Source organism: Phyllobates terribilis, unplaced genomic scaffold (genome assembly GCF_046119375.1).
Source record: "Phyllobates terribilis strain yellow unplaced genomic scaffold, ASM4611937v1 Scaffold_3__8_contigs__length_932513732, whole genome shotgun sequence".
NCBI lineage: Eukaryota > Metazoa > Chordata > Amphibia > Anura > Dendrobatidae > Phyllobates > Phyllobates terribilis.
The window spans coordinates 872,709,234-872,731,956 of NW_027362763.1; the positions used below are offsets into that span (position 1 = coordinate 872,709,234).

The 22,723-nt window shown below is 42.1% G+C and overlaps 1 protein-coding gene across 3 annotated transcripts in view; it reads right to left on the reverse strand.

Annotated features, from left to right (window-relative positions):
- Positions 1-2,982: 2,982 nt before the first annotated feature.
- The window catches only part of LTBP1 (latent transforming growth factor beta binding protein 1), a 439,153-nt gene continuing 419,412 nt past the window's right edge, over positions 2,983-22,723 (reverse strand). For all 3 annotated transcript variants that reach the window (XM_073672632.1, XM_073672633.1, XM_073672634.1), the window contains 2 exons: positions 5,452-5,604; positions 2,983-4,213 (listed from right to left, as the gene is read on the reverse strand). In XM_073672632.1, coding sequence (XP_073528733.1) covers positions 4,041-4,213; positions 5,452-5,604 — 326 coding nt within the window. In that variant the 3' untranslated portion in view covers positions 2,983-4,040. The remainder of the gene's footprint in view (positions 4,214-5,451; positions 5,605-22,723) is intronic.

Below are 22,723 nucleotides of genomic sequence, written 5' to 3' on the forward strand. Positions count from 1 at the left end.
CTGCATTACTACACCCTGTCCCACCTACTGTAAAGCGAATGTTCTTGCTCCAACATCTCACCTTGCACGCCATTTCTTCCTGACACTTCACCAGAGCACAACGCTCCATTAGTTTTGGCAGCAGCTCCAGCGTGAACCCAAATTAGGAACCACAGTTTCATCCACTGCATTCTGGTAGGTTTCCTCTACTGGCCGGGCTTCAGGATATGCTTGTGTTGCTTCCATAGATAATTATAAACTTTATGTAAACTTGTCCTATTACTCCATTGAACTGTATATCAATAATTTTGAGTACATAATTTTATACTGGGATTACCCTGCTACCACATAGCCTGGATTACATATCTAGGTATATAGCATTACTTACATTAGTGTTGATCTCTTGTTGCTCTAGATCAGTGTTTCTCAAACTCCAGTCCTCCCAGCCCCCAACAGATCATGTTTTCAGGGTTTTCTTCGTATTGCACAGGTGAGAGATCCTGGGGCTATGTCAGATGCCTTAATAATAATTCCATCACCTGTGCAATACTAAGGCTGTGTGCCCACTATGTGTCTATGCAATTCCGCTGCAGAAACGCTTAAAAAACGCTTGGTAGAAGGTCTAAAATGTTCCCGAATGATAATCCGCATGTGCTGTGCACATGCTGCGGAAATTTCTGCTGCGGATTATCATTGCGGAAAAATCCACAGCACTACCAATTATTTTGCGTAATCTCAGCGTTTTTGACGCCATTGGCTTTCATTGAATCGCTTAATATCCGCATGACTACATGTGCACATGCGGATATTAAGCGATTCAATGTGCGGATGGTACCCGGGTCTGGAGAAGAGGAGACTCTCCTCCAGACCCAGGTACCATAGTACCTGTAAAAAAATAAGAATTAAAAAAATATATATACATTATACTCACCTTCTTATGGCCCCCGGTCTCCATAGCGATGCCTCTTGGCTCCCTGGCAGCTCGCGATGGTCTGAAATGACCTGCCATTACGTCATTTAGTCATGTGATGGGTCACGCGACCGCTGATGTCGGCGGTCGAGTGACCTCTCACATGACTAAATGACGTCATGGAAGGTCCTTTCAGACCATCGCGAGCTGCCGGGGAGACCGGACGCATCGGATAAGGAGACCGGGGGCCATCAGAAGGTGAGTATATGTTTTTTTTTTATTTTTTACCATTCTTATTCTTTTTTTTAAACTATTACTTGGTCACACTATATAAATCCATGCCGGTTGCATGAATTTATATAGTGTGACCAAGTTGTCAAGCACTTTCCAAGTGATGCTAAAATCGCTTAGAAAGCGCTTGACAACCCGCATGCGAAATCCCATGATCAAAACGCTTCACTTCCGCTTGTCCCTGTCAGGAAAAACCTATGTAAAATCCGCATGCGTTTTTTCTGCCAGGGAGATGCAGAAACGCTCAGGAAAAATCTGGAGCATTTCTGCATCGTGGGCACTTAGCCTTAAGAAAGCCTGAAAACATGATGTGTTGGGGGCAGTGAAGATTGGAGTTTGGAAACACTGCTCTAGGTCATTACCCTATCATAATAGTATGTTCAGGTGTATTTACCTATTTAGATGATTATCATATTTTATTGATCATAAATTACACTCATGGTATTTATGAACTATTATTTACTTTTCCACTTTATTTGTACTTATACTGTATAAGTGGCTCAGCTGTTAGCATTTGTTGCTTTGCAGCACTGGGGTCCTGGGTTCAAATCCAACCAAGGACAACATCTGCAAGGAGTTTATATGTTATCCCTGTACTTGCATGGGTTTCCTCCCACACTCCAAAGACATACAGATAGGGAGTGAAAGTAAAATCAAGGCTCAGGAGGAGTCAAAATGTCATTATACGCATTGAATACATGAACAGTTATTTGTTATCTTGCCAATAAAATCCTCTTCATTTCCAAGAATCCGAAATTGGAGAGTCCTGTTTTCCTAAAGTATTCATAGGAGCACAACTATGGCAGGCATAGGAGCCTTCGGTAGGCCCATGGACATTTTTTTTAAACTAAATGCATGTATTTGGGACCACAAAATGTTTGGGAGTAATGAAGTGTTATAATATACAATGTAGTATCTATACTGCACAAAGTGTAGTGGTAGTCACAGGACACATATGTGGGATCCATATTGCACCAGTATAATCCTATAGCCCCACATCACCACAAGGTGTCAGGGCATCTACCTAGTACATGTATTTATGTCAACCATATTATATTGGATCACTAGCCACCATAGCCATAATTGTAACCTGATAAAGTAAATGCATCACACTGTCCCCCCGACGCGTGTTTCAGCGCTAGCCTCAGGACGATTATGTATCAATTAATAAGATGATTATGTCCTGCATCTTTTGAACAGTGTCCATTGTTTTTATATATGTATGCCTGTGTCATATCTACCCTTTCCAACTACCTTGTTTGTTCTATATTTTTAAAAAAGATTTCTAGTTTTTATATCATGATTGACCAATAGATCGTCTTTTTTGCTCTTTAGCCTCCTCCTGCTCTATATTAAACTACCCAAATCCTATTTTAACGGCTATTAAGTGCTCAAGGGCTGACATTGAGGACATTGGTGCTTACCTAAAAGGACAGGCACAAGACTATTGAAGCCTACAAACAAAGGATGGATGCGTGCATCCAATAGGTTTGGGGTTCCAACCTCACCAGGGGTTACAAAATGTGCTATGGTTCCAAAATGCTTTGACTTTCCAATAATACCAGTCATACTTGATCATGAAATATTTTGGAGGGAAGAACTAATTTGTGATAGTGGCATCCTATAACAGTATCACACTGTTTAAACTCTTCAGAATGTGGCAATAGGACTTAATGAAAAGCCTGATTTCAATAATTAGGAGGCGCGTCCTAATACTTTTACCCATATAAATGTTAATAAATATAAATATTTGCACACATAAAGCCCGCCATGAGTACATTGAAACAATAATGGTGCACGCCTTTAACCCCCGATTTATATTATTCTTTTATTGCATTGTTCAGGGCTGATTCATCTGGCACTTTAAAAAAATAAATATACAGAATAAGGTAAATTACAGGTAAGCATACAATGACATTGTCAGTGGACCCTATCGACAGCCCAGCTTTTATGAGAACGTTTGCAATGTCTCATTTCTCTGGATATAAATCGGTGTATATATATGAATATCCTACAAAAATAAAAATAAAGTGTTTTTATTGTTGAGGTTTATTATACAGCTTTAATATGCTAAGAAACTCAAACAAGATGTCTGTATTTTTCATATTCAATTTACAAATTAAATTTTGGATAGGGAAACGTATGTATCTAATTTAATGTACATTATGGGATGCAATGTTTCTCCAGCAGCTTTGAAACTTGGCAAGAAAAAGTTCTAAGGAGTTAAGTGCAGTTAAAGACAAAGGCAGAGTAAAAAAAAAATCAATATGATTTTCCAGCCAAGACTTAAAAAAAGTAAAGAATAAAACCAAAAAGATGCCTGCTCCACAGGACAGGCGGAAGTTTATAAAAATATTTCCAGGCAAGGGATAGCAGAACGTTGTGAAAGAGTCCATAGAATATCGTCCCGCAGGGTTTCTGCACCAAGGTAACATAGAAAAACTAAAAAAAAAACTTCTCAGTACTGAAATGGTACAGTCTCCAACGCGCTGCATCGTCATAAGTGTTATAAAATGCTCCCACCTCTAATAAAATGCCAAGTTAATAAAGCAATAGTACAAAATAATTATAATAATAATAACCAGCTTAAAATATCATCATCGCTTTGTCTATTTACCAACAAATTTATGCAAAATCAGACTATATATACTTGGGTGGTTTCTTCCATTAGAGAAAATGTGTCCATTTGGTCTGTAGAGTTGATGCGCAGTAAGTTAGACATCACATTCCACTTCCACATAACGCTGCTTCCATATCAAACCATTGCTCCAGGTTCCACCTTCATCTCAAGTAACTTACACAGCTTCATCCTTGTACAGTGCAGAGTATACGGGCTGAAAAAATGGAGCGGCTCCTGGTTCTACTCCAGTTCACTGTCGTCCTTCTCTGAGTTTATCTCTGTGCAGTAGTTGGGTTTATCTGATGGTCGGTAGCCCGGCAGACACACACACCTGTACGAGCCCTCTGTGTTAATGCATTTTGCATTTTTGCAGAGAGACATCCTGCTGTTTAGCTCATTGCACTCATTGACATCTATAAGGGAACAAGACAGGTAAAGCAATCAGTTCCACATAGCCTTTATCTTGTGTAAAAACACATGATATTCTTCTTTAGGCCTCCTTCACACATTCGTGTTTCCGGTACGTGTGGTATCCTTTTATTTAACGGAAACTACAAATTATAACCTATGGGGCTGCTCATATGTCCGTGTTTATCCACCGACTGTGTATCCGTAGTATAAACTACACTAGATCCGTGTAAAAAACGTACAGGGCTACAGGGTCATGTATTACTTAAGAGCGGGTGATTTTATATAGAGGTTTTTGATCACAAACTCATAAGTAAAATTGTGCCGTATTTCATCACATACTGTGTTTCAATAGTGTTACAGTGCAATGCTGCCAAGGGAGAATATGGCGCCTAACAAGGACCCACAGACACTCCATTTTAGTATGGACTCTTATAGTGGTGTAACTTTAAGCTCTTGGGCCCCAATGCAAAATCTCCAAAAGGACCCCCGACTATTACAGGTCCTTCATACTATTAATTTTCTCTTATGAGCAACAGAGACCTTTTGAGCCCCCTGAGCTCCAAGGCCAGGGTGCGACTGCAATCGCTGCACCTACTATAATCCCATCACAGAAATCTACCCCTGAGTTCAGAGTGAATAACTGCCATTTATCTTATATAAGTCATTTGAAGATGAACTGTCACCAGTATTTTGCCATCTAATCTAAGTGCAGCATAATGTAGAGACAGAGATCCTGATTCCAGCAATGTGTCACTTACAGGGCTGCTTGCTGAAGCTTTAACAAAATCACTGTTTTATCGGCAGGATATTATCACTACAGAACTAGTAACCCTGCTGCCATGTAGTTCTCCATATTCATGAGCTCTGCATAACCCCGTCCCCACCACTGATTGTCAGCTTTCTGCCTAATCACAGTCTGCACAGAAAGCTATCAATCAGTGGTGTGGGCGGGGTTATATAGATCCCAGCATTCAGAAAACTGGTAAATCTGCAGCAGATAAAACAGTGATTTTATAAAAACTGCAGCAAGCAGCCCAGTACTTGATACATTGCCTGAATTAGGGTCTCTGCCTCTACCTCATGCTGCTCTCAGATGGGGTAGCAAAAACTTGATGACAGATTCCCTTTAAATAATAGAAATAAAATCAAAGAATGCAGTTAGTACTAAGAGGATATCTATCATATGGGATGAAGAAACAGGATTATATATCATCTTGGCAAAAATAGAGGCTATTCTTACCAACACAAGTCATCTTCATAATGTCCAGGTGGTAGCCATCGAAGCAGTCACAAGTATATCCTTCCTGCACCCGCACGCATCTACCATTTTCACATCCATTGAGGATGCCACACTCTTCCGCCTGCAGCTCCTCGTACTTGTCATTGTCTTCACCTACAAGAGCAGACAACAATTACAAGTCAAGAGGATGACATCATGTGGCCGAGATGTTTAGCGCACCGGTCATCTTCTACGTATATAATTATATAGACAGAGGACACAAGTCTTTAACGTAATACCATGAAACAAGATGTAATATAATTATAGCTAGAAATATTTCTTGTTTTCCTATTACAGGTATTACTGAATCACCATAAGAATTATTTACCCAGAAATAGAAATGCCCGGGTTGTCCTCTTTTATCAATTTTTACTATTTTATTAAGAATTATCTTAGTGCAAAATATCATGGATTTTCAAAAACGACAACCATGAGTACCAGTTATTACAGAGGAACGGTATTGTCACGGACAATGGCTCTAAACCGTTATAAAAGGTAACACAATGCTGCGCTTTTTTTCCTACTGTAGTGCTCTGTGCCCAGGGTTGCCAACCAGAAATTCTCAGGACAGTTCGTAAAAATAGAGTACCTTTTTGCCCTGTCCGTAAAAAAAAATAAAGGCGTCCGTTATTTTTTTGAAGCTGAAGAAACTTCTACAGATACATTTTAGTGTAATTATCATCATTTTACAGTTTACAGTTAATGCAGCTGATATCTTTATATCAGAATTATGGGCTGTAGACATGTAGAATTTATAATCATAATGATTTAGAATCATTTTCCAATGTGTTCGTTCGTAAAATACTAGCAGCCCGAATTCAGAAACTAATCCGTTTCGGAAGCTAGAAAAGTGTGCTCTACATAATAAAAACTAACTCAAATGACCCATGTCTTCTTACTTTCAGCCTTTTTACACGATAAACAACAAAGTTGTCATAATTAATAAATTAGTAAATGGCATTACGGAAAACAAAACTAACATTTAGAAGATTACAGAGACGATCGCCAATTCAAGTGAATTGCCCAGGGCAGATCGCGTGGAAATCTCTCTGTATGCCTTATCACCTTTATCTGATCCTGTTAACATTTCTGCCTTAAGAACATTTCTATTCAGTGATGTTACAACTAATCGTGTACCATTGCAGAGTCCTGGTTTTGTATTTAAATTTCTCAACAACATAATAATGCTGCCCACCTTAAATCTAAGGCAATGACTTGGCATGCCTGATGGGGTTAAGCTATTTAAAAATTCAATAGGAAAAGGTTCTCTTTCATCGTCGTCATCTACAACAACAGAGTCATCGCTCCAACGTCAGCTGATGTTTTTCTCAGACTCACCTCAACATTAAGATCTTTATGTAGTAAGATATTGTTTGTCCGCAATCTTTTGATAAGCTGTCCAGAAAAAATAAAAAATCAAGATGGCAACCCTGGCTCTGCCTGTGTCAGGCCATACTCACAAAGTGGAAAGTCTGAGATGTTTTTGATGTGTTTTTATTATGCCAAATGGATATAAAAATAGAAACTGTACAAATGAGAGATTAATACTTAAATTATGTGACTGCCATCTATGGTACCATGGGTATGTTGTTCTTATGTATTGTATATGACATATCAATGCCAGTAGAGGGCAGCAAAACTCCATACAGCACATGGTCATAGACCTTTAAAAGTACTGAAGACTATGAGTTTGGAAGTTTTAATTTATCATTTTTTGTATTCTCCAATTCTAACAACTTTTTACAACATTAATAATAAAATTATAAATAAACACAGATTGATCATTAATAATTATCAAAGTGTTGATGATGTTTCTGTACATTGTTCCAAAATCAGAAATCTGCTTTTAGAAAAAGTTGTGTGATTCAGCACCAAACTTTATAACATCCTTAAGAACTCCCATCCTCTTCTCTTTACCATGGATTTTGCAGTTGTGTGACATTCCTTAGTGTCCCATTAAAGCAAGACCTATCTCCATAACAAATATCAAATTATTTTCTAATATCCCTACCTACCATTTATCATCATTATTTATAAGTATTAAGCAAGTATATTGAAAGACTTAAAGCCAAACAAAACAGAAATAAAAGAGCACATGTGACACCAAACTTTACACTGTTTTGTAGTGTCATGATTAAAGGGAACCTGTCAACAAGAAAATGCAGTTCAATCTACAGGCAGCATATTATAGAGCAGGGAGAGCTGAGCAGATTGATATATAGTTTAGGGATAAAAAGACTCAGTATAACCTGTGTTTAAACCATTTAATCCTCTGCTCCTTCTGGGATTTTGGGTGGGCAGTCCTATCAGTGATTGAACTTATCACCAGTATCACCTCTATGCTGATGACACACAGATCTACCTCTCCGGCCCTGATATCTCCTCCCTACTAACCAAAATCCCACAATGTCTGTCCGCTATTTCATCCTTCTTCTCTGATAGATTTCTATAACTTAACATGGATAAAATTGAATTCATCATCTTTCCACCATCTCATTCATCCCCCCTACCCGACCTATCTATCAACGTCTGCACTTGAAACAGAACCCTGAGACTATCACAGAGCAGGTGCATTTATACGGAGACTTGATTACACACAGGTGGATTCTATTTATCATTACCAGTCATTTAGAACAACATTGGATCATTCAGAGATCCGCACTGAACTTCTGGAGTGAGTTTGCTGCACTGAAAGTAAAGGGGCCGAATAATATTGCACGCCCCACTTTTCAGTTTTTAATTTGTTAAAAAAGTTTAAAATATCCAATAAATTTTGTTCCACTTCACAATTGTGTCCCACTTGTTGTCGATTCTTCACCCAAAAATGTGAATTTTATAACTTTATGTTTGAAGCCAGAAATGTGGCAAAAGGTAGAAAAGTTCAAGGGGGCCAAATACTTTCACAAGGCGCTGTATCTACACCCCTTTTCACATGTAATAATAATAATAATAATTTTTATTTTTATAGCGCCAACATATTTCGCAGCACTTTACAATTTTAGGGGGGACTTATACAGACAATACAGAATAAGGATTTCTCAGATCAAAAGGAGTGAGGGCCCTGCTCGCAAGCTTACAGTCTATGAGGAAATGGGGGAGACACAAAAGGTAAAGTATACATATATTGTATAATGCAGCCTTGATATACTAAATAGGATAAATAATAATACATGGACTGGTCGCCAGCCAGTATGTGTACAGTCCTGACCGAAGCTATTAAGTACATGTATGGTATGAACCTGAAATTGAAGATTTTAATATGGGGGAAAACTGGGACGGACAGATAGTGTGTTTAGGCGATACGCCAGTCTAAAGCAATGGGTTTTTAGGGTCCGCTTGAAACTGTGGGTATTGGGAATTAATCGAATTGTCCTGGGTAATTGGCGCAGCACGCGAGAAATCTTGGAGACGGGAGTGGGAAGTTAGGATTATGGAGGATTTTAGTTTTACGTCATTGGCAGAACGGAGGGCACGTGTAGGGTGGTAGACTAAGACAAGGGAGGAGATGTAGGGGGGTACTGAAGCATGGAGTGCTTTGTGGGTAAGCGTGATAAGTTTAAATTGCACTCTATATTGGATGGGCAACCAATGGAATGACTGGCACAGGGAAGAGGCATCGGTGTAGCGGTTGGCGAGGAATATGATCCTTGCTGCTGCGTTAAGGACGGATTGGAAAGGGGAGAGTTTAGTAAGAGGGAGACCGATTAGTAGAGAGTTGCAACAGTCGAAACGAGAATGAATAAGAGCCTACAGTAAGAGTTTTTGCCGAGTCAAAGGTGAGAAATGTCCTGATTCTTGAGATGTTTTTGAGGTGTAGATGACATGAACGAGCGAGTGATTTGATGTGAGGAGTGAAGGAAAGATCTTAATCAAAAATGACCCCAAGACAGCGGGCTTGTTGCTGGGGAGTAATGGTTGAGCCAGAAACAGAAATGGCAATATCAGGCACAGGTAGGTTAGTGGAGGGAGGAAATACAAGTAGCTCAGTTTTTGACAGATTCAGTTTTAGGCAGAGGGAAGACATAATGTTAGACATAGCAGAAAGACAATCACTGGTCTTTTGTAGTAATGCAGGGTTGATGACCGGAGCAGAGGTGTATAATTGGGTGTCATCAGCATAGAGATGGTACTGAAAACCGAATCTGCTGATTGTTTGTCCAAAAGGAGCGGTGTATAAGGAGAAAAGAAGGGGGCCTAGGACTGATCCTTGAGGACCCAGACAGTAAGGGGAAGGAGAGAGGAGGAGGAGCCGGCAAAAGACACCGAGAAAGAGCGGTCAGAGAGATAGAAGGAGAACCAGGATAGAACAGTGTCCTTGAGGCTAATAGTGCAGAGCATAGTGAGGAGGAGATGCTGGTGATCCACAGTGTCAAATGCTGCAGAGAGATCCAGGAGAATCAGCAGGGAGTAGTGACCATTAGATTTAGCTGTTAGTAGATCATTAGAGACTTTAGTGAGGGCAGTTTCAGTAGAATGTAAAGAGTGGAAACCAGATTGTAGAGGGTCAAGAAGAGAGTTGTCTGAGAGACAGCAGATTAGACGGGAATGGACCAGGCGTTCCAGGAGTTTAGAGATAAATGGAAGATTGGAAACAGGTCTGTAGTTGGCCGTGCAGTTCTGGTCAAGGGATGGTTTTTTAAGTAATGGATGTATGCTGGCGTGTTTAAAAGAAGAGGGAAAGATACCAGATGAGAGGGAGAGGTTGAAATTTTTATTTAGGTGAGTGGTGACAGCTGGAGAAAGGGACTGAAGGAGATGTGAGGGAATAGGGTCACTGGTGCAGGTAGTAGGGCGAGAAGATGCACGGAGCCTGATCACTTCATCTTCCGTGACTGGTTCGAAGTCAGAAAGTGAGCAAGATACAATGTGGTGGGGGAGAGCATGCATAACGTTTGGGGATTGGGAGAAAATTTCCTGTAGGATATGGTCAATTTTTTCTTTGAAATAATTGGCCAGATTGTCAGCGCTGAGGTTGGTGGTCGGGGCCTGTGCTGTTTGATTGAGGAGAGAATGAAACATGTCAAAGAGGCGTTTAGGATTATTGGAAAGTGAGATGATGAGATTGTTAAAGTAGGTTTGTTTGGAGAGGTGAAGGGCAGAGTTATATGTTTTCAGCATAAATTTACAATGGAGGAAATCTTCGGGCAGATTAGATTTTCTCCACAGCTGTTCAGCGCACCTGGAGCACCTCTGGAGAAGACTTGTTTGAGGCGTATGCCAGGGTTGTCGCCGTCTATGCCGAATTGTTCTTTGTGTAGGAGGTGCGGCTTCATCCAGGGCGCATAGCAATATTTCGTTGTAATGCTTCAATGCAGAGTCGGGACATGAGAGGGAGGAGATTGGGGCCAATGATGATTGCAACTTTTTCATAAATTTCTGGGTGTTAATGGCGCGTATATTTCTTTAAGTGTGGAAAGTGGGGGTTTCTTGAGTAGCCTCACAGTTCTTGACAGAGAATGAAAGAAGATTATGGTCAGAGAGTGGAAGGGCAGAGTTAGTAAAGTCATGTACTGCGCAAAGCCGGAAGAAGATCAGGTCCAATGTGTTCCCGTCTTCATGTGTAGGAGAATTAGCAAGCTGTGAAAGGCCGAAGGAGGAGGTTAGGGATAAAAGATGAGCGGCAGATGGGGAAAGAGAATCGCCAATTGGGATGTTAAAATCTTTTATGATTAGAGTGGGGATGTCACAGGATAGAAAATTTGGAAGCCAGGCAGCAAAGTGATCCAGGAACTGACGGGAGGGACCTGGAGGGCGATAGACAACCGCCACTCGCAGGGAGAAGGGCCAGTAGAGTCTGACTGTGTGGGCCTCAAAAGAAGGGAAGATAGATAAGGGAGGGTACTGGGGGGGATAACCTGAAAAGTACATTTTGTTGAAAGAAGCAGACCAACACCTCCACCTGATCTGTTGTCAGGTCTCGGGGTATGAGAGAAGTGTAGGCCACCATAGGAGAGAGCTGAGGCGGCGGTGGTGTCTGACTGCTGGATCCAGGTTTCGGTGAGAGCCAGAAGGTTGAAGGAATTAGAGAGGAAAAAGTCATTGATGTAAGAGAGTTTATTACATGCTGAGTGCGCATTCCAAACGCCACAGTTGAATGAGACAGAAGATATGCAGGGAATATTAATGAGATTAGCAGGGTTTCTGAATGTAACAGGGAAAGAGTTAGTGTTATTATTACTGGAGGGTCCTGGATTAGGAGAAAAATCACCTGCGACTAAGAGAAGGAAGATACAGAGAGTGAGCAGATGGTTGAGAGATTTGTGAGAGCGTTTCCTGTGTTGTATGGTGGGAATGAATGGATCTGTGTGGTATAACATTGTGAAGAGAGCATGACAGCTGTACATAGGAGAAGAGAGGGGTTAATATGGATGAAATGTGCAGAATTTGTGGGAGAACGGTGAATGTAGATGATTGTAGCAGCCAGAAAATAAATGGCACAAATACAAATGGTGAATACTGTTTGCAAAACAGATGACCTGGAAGCAAGTTTGTTTAATTGTCTTACCTGTCTCCTGCCCTGTCCAACTGCCACATCTAACTGCCGTGGCACTTTGATAAACTATGGCACTTCGATAAAGTATGCATAAATGTTATATGCATAAATGCGTCATGGAATAAATGGCACTATAATAATAAATAATAATAATAATTGACAGCTCTCTTTGTATGCACATTTATCAGTCACTGATAGGACCGCCTACTGGACATCCCAGAAAGAGCAAAAGATTAAAGGGTTCAAACACAAATTATGCAGAATCTTTTCTCACAAAACTGTACATCAATTTGCTCAGCTCTCTCTGCTGTATGACATAGTGCCTGAAGAATGGACTGCCTTTTCATTGTGAAACAGTTCAAGTATGAACTGCGATGCAAGGACTGGTCGAAATGTCTCATGATCCGAACTTTACAGCCTCATATATGCCTAAAACTTAGCGCGCATCATCATGGTCCATGCATCACAGTTTCAACCCGTAATGTAGAAAAGGTTTTCAGTAGGGTTTTTCTGGAGTGAAACACAAGCAAGTGTTACCTGTCTAGGTTCCTTGCTCGCATTTTATAAGGCTACCTCCTTTTGCTGTGGTTTCTTTAGTAGCCTGGCAAACTCCTAAAATCTCATCACCCAGATGCTTTTAAAGTCGACTTAGTCAATGCTGTGTTTTTGAGTATTCATAAAGCTTTGTATTCAGTTACCCTGTGCTGTGGAGTTTGCCTCACCATCCATTTTTCTTGATCTTTTAAGCAAATGTGATATCAGTAGGTTCAGTCAACATTAGTCTTACATGTATGGTGGTCTTTATTAGAACGATGACTTCTAACCAAAAAATCTGCATTCCTGTTACGCGACCTTTAATAACCCCCAGACCTTGGATAGGACTGATTTCTATAATGAGGATATTTACAGATCTCCCAACTCTTCAACACCCAACATTCCTCAGCTACTCTGGAATATAATCAATTTCACTGTCATTATTTCTCAAAATCAGAATATGCCCTTCCTTTATTTCTATTGGAGTCGTCACAACACATATCTTGTAATTGTTGCTAAGCCTTCTCTTACAGCCACTAGCCCTGCTAACTCTGGGTTTGTGAAATCGTGGGAATGTGACCTTTCCTTAAGTCACTATGAGTGTAAATTATTACATATAAAGACCTATGCTGCACAAGAAAACTGTTATGATCTGCAACATAGGCTAAGGAAAGATGGGGAGAGCTGTCCCTACAGTAAGACTAAGCTGAGCCCCTACGTTGTAGCGGGCAACCTGTTCCTTGTGAACAGACCCGCCTTCGTCCTCGGCTAGTCTGAACGGAGACCTATAGAGAAATGGAGGGATCCCTAAAAGAACTAAGGACTGGGACAAAATGGGACACCTCCTAACAGAAGTTGCTGCAGAGCAAAAAGATAAACTGACAAAAAGTACTAGAGGTCCCAGAGGACGAAGTGAACTAGAGAGAGATAGGCACAAAAGCACCTGGCTAGAGAGACAGTCAAAACAACACTGAAGTCCAGCAAAGCCAGAAGGGCGGAGCTGGAATATATAGGCAGATGGTCACGTGACCGCAAAACACAAGATAGAAACAAAAACAAACAGGAGGGTTCTAACAGTACCCCCTCTTTTATGAGGATCCTCCGGATCCTCCAGGCCCAGGCCTATCCGGAAATCTCCTGTGGAAAGCTCTGAGAAGTCTAGGGGCAGTCATCATCCGCCCTTACCCAGGAGTTATCCTCGGGACCGAAACCTTTCCAAGCGATGAGATACTGCAATCTCCCTCTATGCCCGCTAGAATTCAGGATATGAGAAATTTCATATTCACCGTCTTCCACCACCGGAGGAACTGTGACAGTGTCATCCCTATCCGATACATCAGCCTTTTTCAACAAGGAAACATGAAACACAGGATTAATCTTCCAGGAGGTGGGGACCTCCAACCTAACAGCAGACTGGTTAACCACCTGAAGCACCTTAAATGGCCCCACAAACTTCGGACCCAATTTTTTCGAGGGAATCCTCAACCGCAGATTCTTTGAGGACAACCAAACCATGTCACCCACAGTAAACAAAACCTCTTTACGTTTCCTGTTAAAATACTTCTTGGACTTTTTGTTAGCCTCTTGAAGGTTACAACGTACATTAGTCCAAACTCTTTCCAAATCACTGGAAAAATTCTCCTCCTCCGGCACCGCCGACCCCAATTTGGAGAACGAACCAAAAGATGGATGTCTCCCAGTACAACAAAAAAAAGGAGAACACCCAGCAGAGGAGTATGTATGGTTGTTAAGAGCAAATTCTGCGAGTGGCAGAAACTCAGACCACCCCTCTTGATTGTCTGCCACAAAACTACGCAAAAACTATTCAGCATCCTGGTTCTTTCTTTCAGTCTGTCCATTAGACTCAGGATGATACCCAGACGAAAATGGACAAATGGACTCCCAACCTGTCACAAAAAGCACGCCAAAAGAGAGCCACAAACTGAGGTCCACTATCAGAAACAATGTCGGTGGGAACGCCATGGAGCCTGACAATTTCCTTAACAAATGCCTTAGCGAGTGTCTTAGCGCAGGGTAGCTTAATGAATGGAACCAAATGACACATCTTGCTAAAACAGTCCACAACCACCCAGATGACAGTGAAACCCTCGGACACAGGAAGGTCAGTAATAAAATCCATTGCAAGATGCGTCCAAGGCGCACTAGGAACCTCCAGAGGGCCAAGCAACCCCCGCAGCAGGGGTATGTGAAGCCTTTGACCTAGCACACACCGTACATTGACACACCCACTTGATGACCTCCTTCTGCCACCAAGGCCACCAAAAACTGCGACTGATAAGTCTCTTAGTCTCAGAAATTCCTGGATGACCTGCCAACCGAGACTCATGATACTCCACAAACAAATCTCTCTTAAAGGTTCTAGGCACAAACAACCTCCCATGGGGAGTGTTAGATGGGGCATCCTCTTGGGCTTTAAGAATCCCATCTTCCAAAACGGAGTCCAATGCTGCTACCACAACTCCTTTCTGTAAAATGCTCTCCTCCTCCTCGGTACCAACCATGGGAGAAAAGCTGCGAGATACAGCATCGGCTTTAACATTCTTAGTACCAGGGATATAAGTAACAGAAAAATTAAACCGAGAAAAAAAAAGTGCCCACCTAGCTTGACAGGCATTCAAGCGTTTGGCAGCATCCAGATAGATCAAATTCTTATGATCTGTGAAAACCTGAATAGGAAATCTAGCACCTTCCAAGAAATGACGCCAATGTTCAAACGCGAGTTTAATAGCCAGCAATTCCCGATTACCAACATCGTAATTAAGTTCGGTTTCTGAAAAATTTTTCGAAAAAAAAGCACAGGGATGTACTCCATCCTTGTTCTCCTGAGACAAAACTGCACCGACCCCCACCGAAGAAGCATCGACCTCGACCAAAAAAGGCTTGGACTCATCAGGCTGCATAAGGATAGGGGCAGAACTGAACCTCCCCTTGAGATACACAAAAGCTTCAATGGCCTCAGTAGTCCACTGGACCGTATTCCCACCTTTCCTGGTGAGATCGGTCAACGGCTTAACAATTCTAGAAAAATTCTTAATGAATTTCCTGTAATAATTGGCAAAACCCCAAAATCTCTGTATCGATTTCAAACCAATAGGCCTAGGCCATTCCTGCACAGCCTGAACCTTCACCGGGTCCATCTCAAAGCCCTCGCTGGAGATAATGTAGCCCAAAAAACTAATTCTCCGCACAGCGAACTCACATTTCTCCAGTTTAGCAAAAAGTGAATTATCACTCAATAACTGCAACACTTCACGTAGACTCTGCCAATTGGACTCCAGATCTGGTGAATAAATCAGAATGTCATCCAAATACACAACCACATTCTTACCAATCAAAGGTCCCAGGATGTCATTAATAAGGTTCTGAAAAAACGCGGGTGCATTGGTAAGACCAAAAGGCATCACCAGATTCTCAAAATGACCTACCGGAGTGTTAAAAGCAGTTTTCCAGTCATCACCCTCCTTCATTCGTAACAAATTGTATGCTCCCCGGAGATCAATTTTAGAGAACCACTTGGCCCCCACTAACTGGTTAAACAAGTCAGGAATCAACGGCAATGGGTAAGAATTAATCTTATTAATTTCACGAAAGTCCAGACATGGACGTAAACCCCGTACTTTTTTTTAACAAAGAAAAACCCAACGGCCACAGGCGACTTAGAAGGTCTAATGTGACCAGCAGCCAAGCTCGTCTGTATGTATTCCTCCAAGGCCTTTCTCTCAGGGATAGTCAGATTAAATAAGCGACTCTTGGGAAGAGTAGCTCCAGAACAAACTCAGTGGTGCAATCATAATCCCTATGAGGAGGTAAAACTTGTGACTCCTCCTCTGAAAAAACCTTCCAAAAATCCTGAATAGGTACAGGTAATTCCCCTTTATCCACAGCCACAATGCGACCATTACAACACTTATCATAGCACTTAGGACTCCAAGACTTAATCTCATTAGTAGACCAGTCCAGTACAGGATTGTGCAGTTTTAACCAAGGCAAACCTAAAACGACTGGAGAGGGTAAATTATTTAATACCACCAAGTCCAAAATTTCTTGGTGAATACCATTGATAGTGAGGGGAAATGCCGCATCCTTGTGAGTAATACATTTCAAAGGAGTGTTATCAATTGCAATCATAGAAATAGGTGATGACAAAGGTTTGGATTCCAATTTAAGTTTTTCCAAAAACCCCTTATCAATCACATTAAGTGTTGAACCACAATTCACAAATACCTGAAATTCAATAAAATCTTCCTGCAATGAGGTACTCCCTGAAAGAAATACTCCCTAAGAGCTCAAACAAGCAATACGGGCGTAACTGACCTTTTTTTTTTCTTTACTTAAACGAAGCTCACAGTTCTTAATCAAATGGTCAGTTTTACCACAATAAAAACACAATCCCTTGGAAAACCTGCAGTCTCTTTCCTGAGAGTGGAGTGACATCGCCCCAACCTCCATCGGTTCTCTGCCATCCGAGCAGACCCTCTGGGGACTAGGAGCTGCCATTGCAGGAATCTTTTCATCATTAACCCTGGCACGCAGTCTCCTGTCCACATGTATAGCTAAGTGCATGGCTTCCTGCAAGGTCTCAGATGCAGGGAATGCAATCAGCAGATCTTTAAACCTTTCACTTAGACCAGCAAGAAAAAAACATTTTAACGCCGAATCATTCCATTTCACTTCTGAGGACCACCTTCTGAAGTGTGTACAATAATTTTCAACATCACCTAACCCCTGCTTCAAACGTCTCAGTTCTGTCTCAGCAGATGAGACTCGATCAGGATCGTCATACAATAGCCCAATAGCAGAAAAAAAATCCTCCACTGACCTAAAACACAGATCATTAGGTTGGAGAGAAAAGGCCCACCCCTGTGGTTCCTTGCGCAAAAGTGACATGATAAACCCAATGCGCTGTGATTCATTCCCAGAGGACCTTGGTCTCAAACGAAAATATAATAAACAAGCATTTTTAAAGGAAAAAAAATCTTGTTGTTTACCATAAAAAATATCAGGCAGTCCTACCTTGGGTTCCACAAAATGCGCTCCAGAGCAGCTACTCACGTGTTGCCGGAGCTCGGACACCTCCAGAGACAATCCCTGCCGGCGTTGAGCCAAATCTTGAACAGAAAGCATACTGATTCCTGGATTTCTTTCCTTAAAGTCTTTGTTTGGGCTGGACTTACTGTTATGATCTGCAACATAGGCTAAGGAAAGATGGGGAGAGCTGTCCCTACAGTAAAACTAAGCTGAGCCCCTACGTTGTAGCGGGCAACCTGTTCCTTGTGAACAGACCCGCCTTTGTCCTCGGCTAGTCTGAACGGAGACCTATAGAGAAATGGAGGAATCCCTAAAAGAACTAAGGACTGGGACAAAATGGGACACCTCCTAACAGAAGTTGTTGCAGAGCAAAAAGATAAACTGACAAAAAGTACTAGAGGTCCCAGAGGACCAAGCGAACTAGAGAGAGATAGGCACAAAAGCACCTGGCTAGAGAGACAGTCAAAACAACACTGAAGTCCAGCAAAGCCAGAAGGGCGGAGCTGGAATATATAGGCAGATGGTCACGTGACCGCAAAACACAAGATAGAAACAAAAACAAACAGGAGGGTTCTAACAAAAACAATAAACGATATCATTCTTCTAGATGTTATGATTGCCACCTTCCATTTTGTACCTAACAATTGCTAGCACTGTGAATTTGCTTGTGGTGCAGATCTACATGCGAGGTGGTGTTTCTCCAAAGTGATATACAGTACAGACCAAAAGTTTGGACACACCTTCTCATTTAAAGATTTTTTTTGTATTTTCATGACAATCTTGAAGGAGTTCCCAGAGATGCTTAGCACTTGTTGGCCCTTTAGCTTTCACTCTGCAGTCCAGCTCACCCCAAACCATCTCGATTGGGTTCAGGTCTGGTGACTGTGGAGGCCAGGTCATAGCACCCCATCACTCTCCTTCTTGGTCAAATAGCCCTTACACAGCCTGGAGGGTGTGTTTGGGGTCATTGTCCTGTTGAAAAATAAATGATGGTCCAACTAAAAGCAAACCGGATGGAATAGCATGCCGCTGCAAGATACTGTGGTAGCCATGCTGGTTCAGTATGCCTTCAATTTTGAATAAATCCCCAACAGTGTCACCAGCAAAGCACCCCCACACCATCACACCTCCTCCTCCATGCTTCACGGTGGGAACCAGGCATGTAGAGTCCATCCGTTCACCTTTTCTGCGTCGCACAAAGACACGGTGGTTGGAACCAAAGATCTCAAATTTGGACTCATCAGACCAAAGCACAGATTTTCACTGGTCTAATGTCCATTCCTTGTGTTCTTTAGCCCAAACAAGTCTCTTCTGCTTGTTGCCTGCCCTTAGCAGTGGTTTCCTAGCAGCTATTTTACCATGAAGGCCTGCTGCACAAAGTCTCCTCTTAACAGTTGTTGAAGAGATGTGCTGTTAACCTGCGATTTCTGAGGCTGCTGACTCGGATAAACTTATCCTCAGAAGCAGAGGTGACTCTTGGTCTTCCTTTCCTGGGGCGGTCCTCATGTGAGCCAGTTTCTTTGTAGCGCTTTTGCAACTTCACATGGGAACACTTTCAAAGTTTGCCCAATTTTTCGGACTGACTGACCTTCATTTCTTAAAGTCATGATGGCCACTCGTTTTTCTTTACTTAGCTGCTTTTTTCTTGCCATAATACAAATTCTAACAGTGTATTCAGTAGGACTATCAGCTGTGTATCCACCAGACTTCTGCACAACACAACTGATGGTCCCAACCCTATTTATAAGGCAAGAAATCCCACTTACTAAACCTGACAGGGCACACCTGTGAAGTGAAAAACATTTCCGGTGACTACCTCTTGAAGCTCATCAAGAGAATGCCAAGAGTGTGCAAAGCAGTCATCAAAGCAAAAGGTCGCTACTTTGAAGAACCTAGAATATAAGACATATTTTCAGTTGTTTCACACTTTTTTATTAAGTATATAATTCCACATGTGTTAATTCATAGTTTTGATGCCTTCAGTGTGAATGCACAATTTTCATAGTCATGAAAATACAGAAAAATCTTTAAATGGGGTGTGTCCAAACTTTTGGTCTGTACTGTATATATATATATATATATATATATATATATATATTTTTTTTTTATTTATTTATTTTTTTTAATTGCATGTTGTGTGCCCTTATCACCCTATTGTTTAAAAGCAATTAATAAATGTGCAGGTTTATATCTACTTTTTCATCGCTGAAGGATTATGCTTTTTCAAATGTTTAGATATGCCCTGCTGTCCCAAACATCTATCCACAGGTATCAGAGGATCCAACTTATGGGCCAAAAAAACATTTCCTACACCATTGCTCCTGCTCCACCAGCCTGAATTGTTGACACCTGAAAGATAGGGCTAATCGATTTACACTTCTTTTGCTAAATTCTGACCCTCCCATCTTTATGGCGTACCAGAATTCTTTGAACCATAGAATGTTTTTTTCACTGATCAATCATTCAATTGTTTTGATTTTTTTTCCAGAGAAGTCTTGTCCATCTTTTTCCCTTAGACAGCTGTAGCACTTTAACCGGTCATCTGCTGTTATAGCTCATTTATGCTACAAAACAACAAGCTGTACATCCAGACATGGTACTTGGAGCACCCACATTGTATTTGGCTGCAGTCTGCTTGAATGTGTATGGCCTGTTATCAGATCGATTGTTGTCAGCCTTTTCTGACTTAAAGAGTAAGCACGGTTTTAATTTTTATTCCATAAATCAATAATACATATGAAAATAAGCAACTTTGTAATGTATCGTATCAGAGGAATTTGCTTCTTTCTCTGCCAGAATTGAACTTTCAACATCAAAGTTCTCAATTCGGAGGTAAAATCTGTATTCAGTGATGGCAGACTTTCCCATTACTGAGATAGGAGATGGCAGCTGCTACTGATGAGATTCTATTTAAACGGGAGGAGGATGAGGAGGGTGGTGCTCTGCCTCTAGCACCTCCCTCCTCCCGGCTTCACTGAATACAGATTTTACCTCAGAATTAAGAATTTTGATAATGACCGATCAATTCTGGCAGAGAAAGAAGCAGATTCTTGTAATAAGATATATTACAAAATTGCTTATTTTCACGTGTAATATTGATTTATGGAATACAAATGAAAATGAAAATGACGATTACTCTTTAACAAGTTGTTCACATCCATAGGATCCCCTTTTGCTGTTCATTCTTGTTTACGCCGTTCTCAATACACTCTAATACTCTTGAGTTGCAAGAGAAAACCTCACAAGATTGTCAGTTTTCTTGGAAAATTCCTGGAAAATGCAGCGATCTGACATCTTGCCGGGGCTTCAGAGTGATTCTGCGGCAGTTCTCTCAAGGCACAGCGGTGGGACGGCAGCTATATTTTCTGGGCCTGGCACCAGGGAGTCCCCGCAACTGGGCACATCATCGGCAGGAGGAAATACACGGCCTTCAGCCGCCAGGCATAGGAGACCTTTGAATGCTGAGCATAGGGCGGATCGCGTTGCTCCGCCCTCTTCTGGGCAAACGAGAAAATATCTGCAGGTATCGCTTCCGTCAACGGGGCTGCAGGGGGAGTTTGGCACTCTGCCCCTTTCTACGTCAGCGGCATCCACAGTCAGGTACGCCAGGACCCATAGGGTGAGGCAGTCGGCGGTCAGAGTGGAGCAGCGGTCGGTGGATAGGTCAGACTGTGGGGTGTCTCCTACCACAGCAGTGGAGTGTCCTAGCAAGGGTGCTTCCGAAGTGGGAGATGATATCCAGGACGACAGAGATGAGGTCAGGGACAGAGCTCGACGTGTATGTTCCAGCGTGAAGGCTGTTCTGATGCCTGCCCAGAGTCAGCCTGGTGAGAACCCAATTTTATGTTTGTCTTCGTCCTGTAATTCTCCTGGTGTTTCTCATGTATCTAGAGTTGAGGATTGTACGTCACCGTTAATTAATCAGGGGAGCGTAGTTAGGGTGCAGGAATTTCGGGAATTTATTGGTCAGTTTTTGGAGGGGTTTAGAGGGGTATTGTCACAGTTTGCTTCTCAGCAGGTAGGGCCAGTTACGCCGGTTAGTGCATGGGTTGGGAATAGTGGGGGTTCTGGGTCTGCCTCTCCAGTTCTGTCTAGAACTGTGACTCCAGTTCCAGCGATTGCGAGTCTGTCGGTCATGGGTACGTCAGTTTCAGAGGCAACATCCACTGGATCCGCGGATCCCGGTATTAGACTAGATGATGCAGCACGGGCTGAAATTTATGTTTGTTTTGATGGCCCTTTGGGTACCCATCTAAAGCAAGAAACTAGGGAGAAAATATGGAAGGACGAGTATATCGAGAGATTTTTGTTGCTTCCGCTGGCAAAATTTTATTTAGACAAAGTCAAACCAGGCGAGAGCAAGAAGGAGAAGAGACGTTACCGTTTTATCCCTCGTACTTACTATAACTGGCTTCAAGCATTTGTGATTTTAGCAAGTGTACTTGGGGAAAAATTCCCTCAGAATTGTTCCCCACTTTTTTGTTACATGTACTCGATAGGGGAAGCAGAAGCATATTGAATTTATGGCGGTACTGCTTGGCTGCGGTATGACGAGCAGTTTCCACAGCGGAAGGCAGTTAGGCCGGGTTTGAGGTGGAATCATAAAGATATAGCATTGTGGATGCGCCTTATTGTTTTGGCTCGCGCTGCACCGAAGCCCTTTCGACAGGGGGCTGAGGGTTGACTCTGGGTCACAACTTCGGCCAATCAGAGGCCAGGATGATGCTGGCAGTTTAACGACGGCCAGTGCAAGTATGGCGCCAGCTGTCACTTTAAGTATGAGTGTTTATTCTGCGGAGAAAATTATGCACAATCAAAATGTTTCAGGAAGTCTAAAGGGGGAAGCGAGGCTAACCAGAAAGGGAGCGACTCCAGTGAGAATAGGAACGATGCTGCCACACCCAAGTGGGTATCCAGATAGGACAGCCGCAGATTTAATAAAAGATGTTTTTTTCGGTTTTAGGATCCCCTTTCTGTCTGATGTGCCGTTTTTTTGCCCAAAAAAACTCAGGTCTGCACGTCTCCACTCGGCGGTGGTGACGGACAAACTTGAAAAGGAGGTAGCCCTGGGGCGCATGGCGGGCCCATTTGAGGAACCGCCTTGGCTTCACCTGCGGGTTTCCCCTCTAGAGGTGGTCCGTAAGCAGGAACCAAACA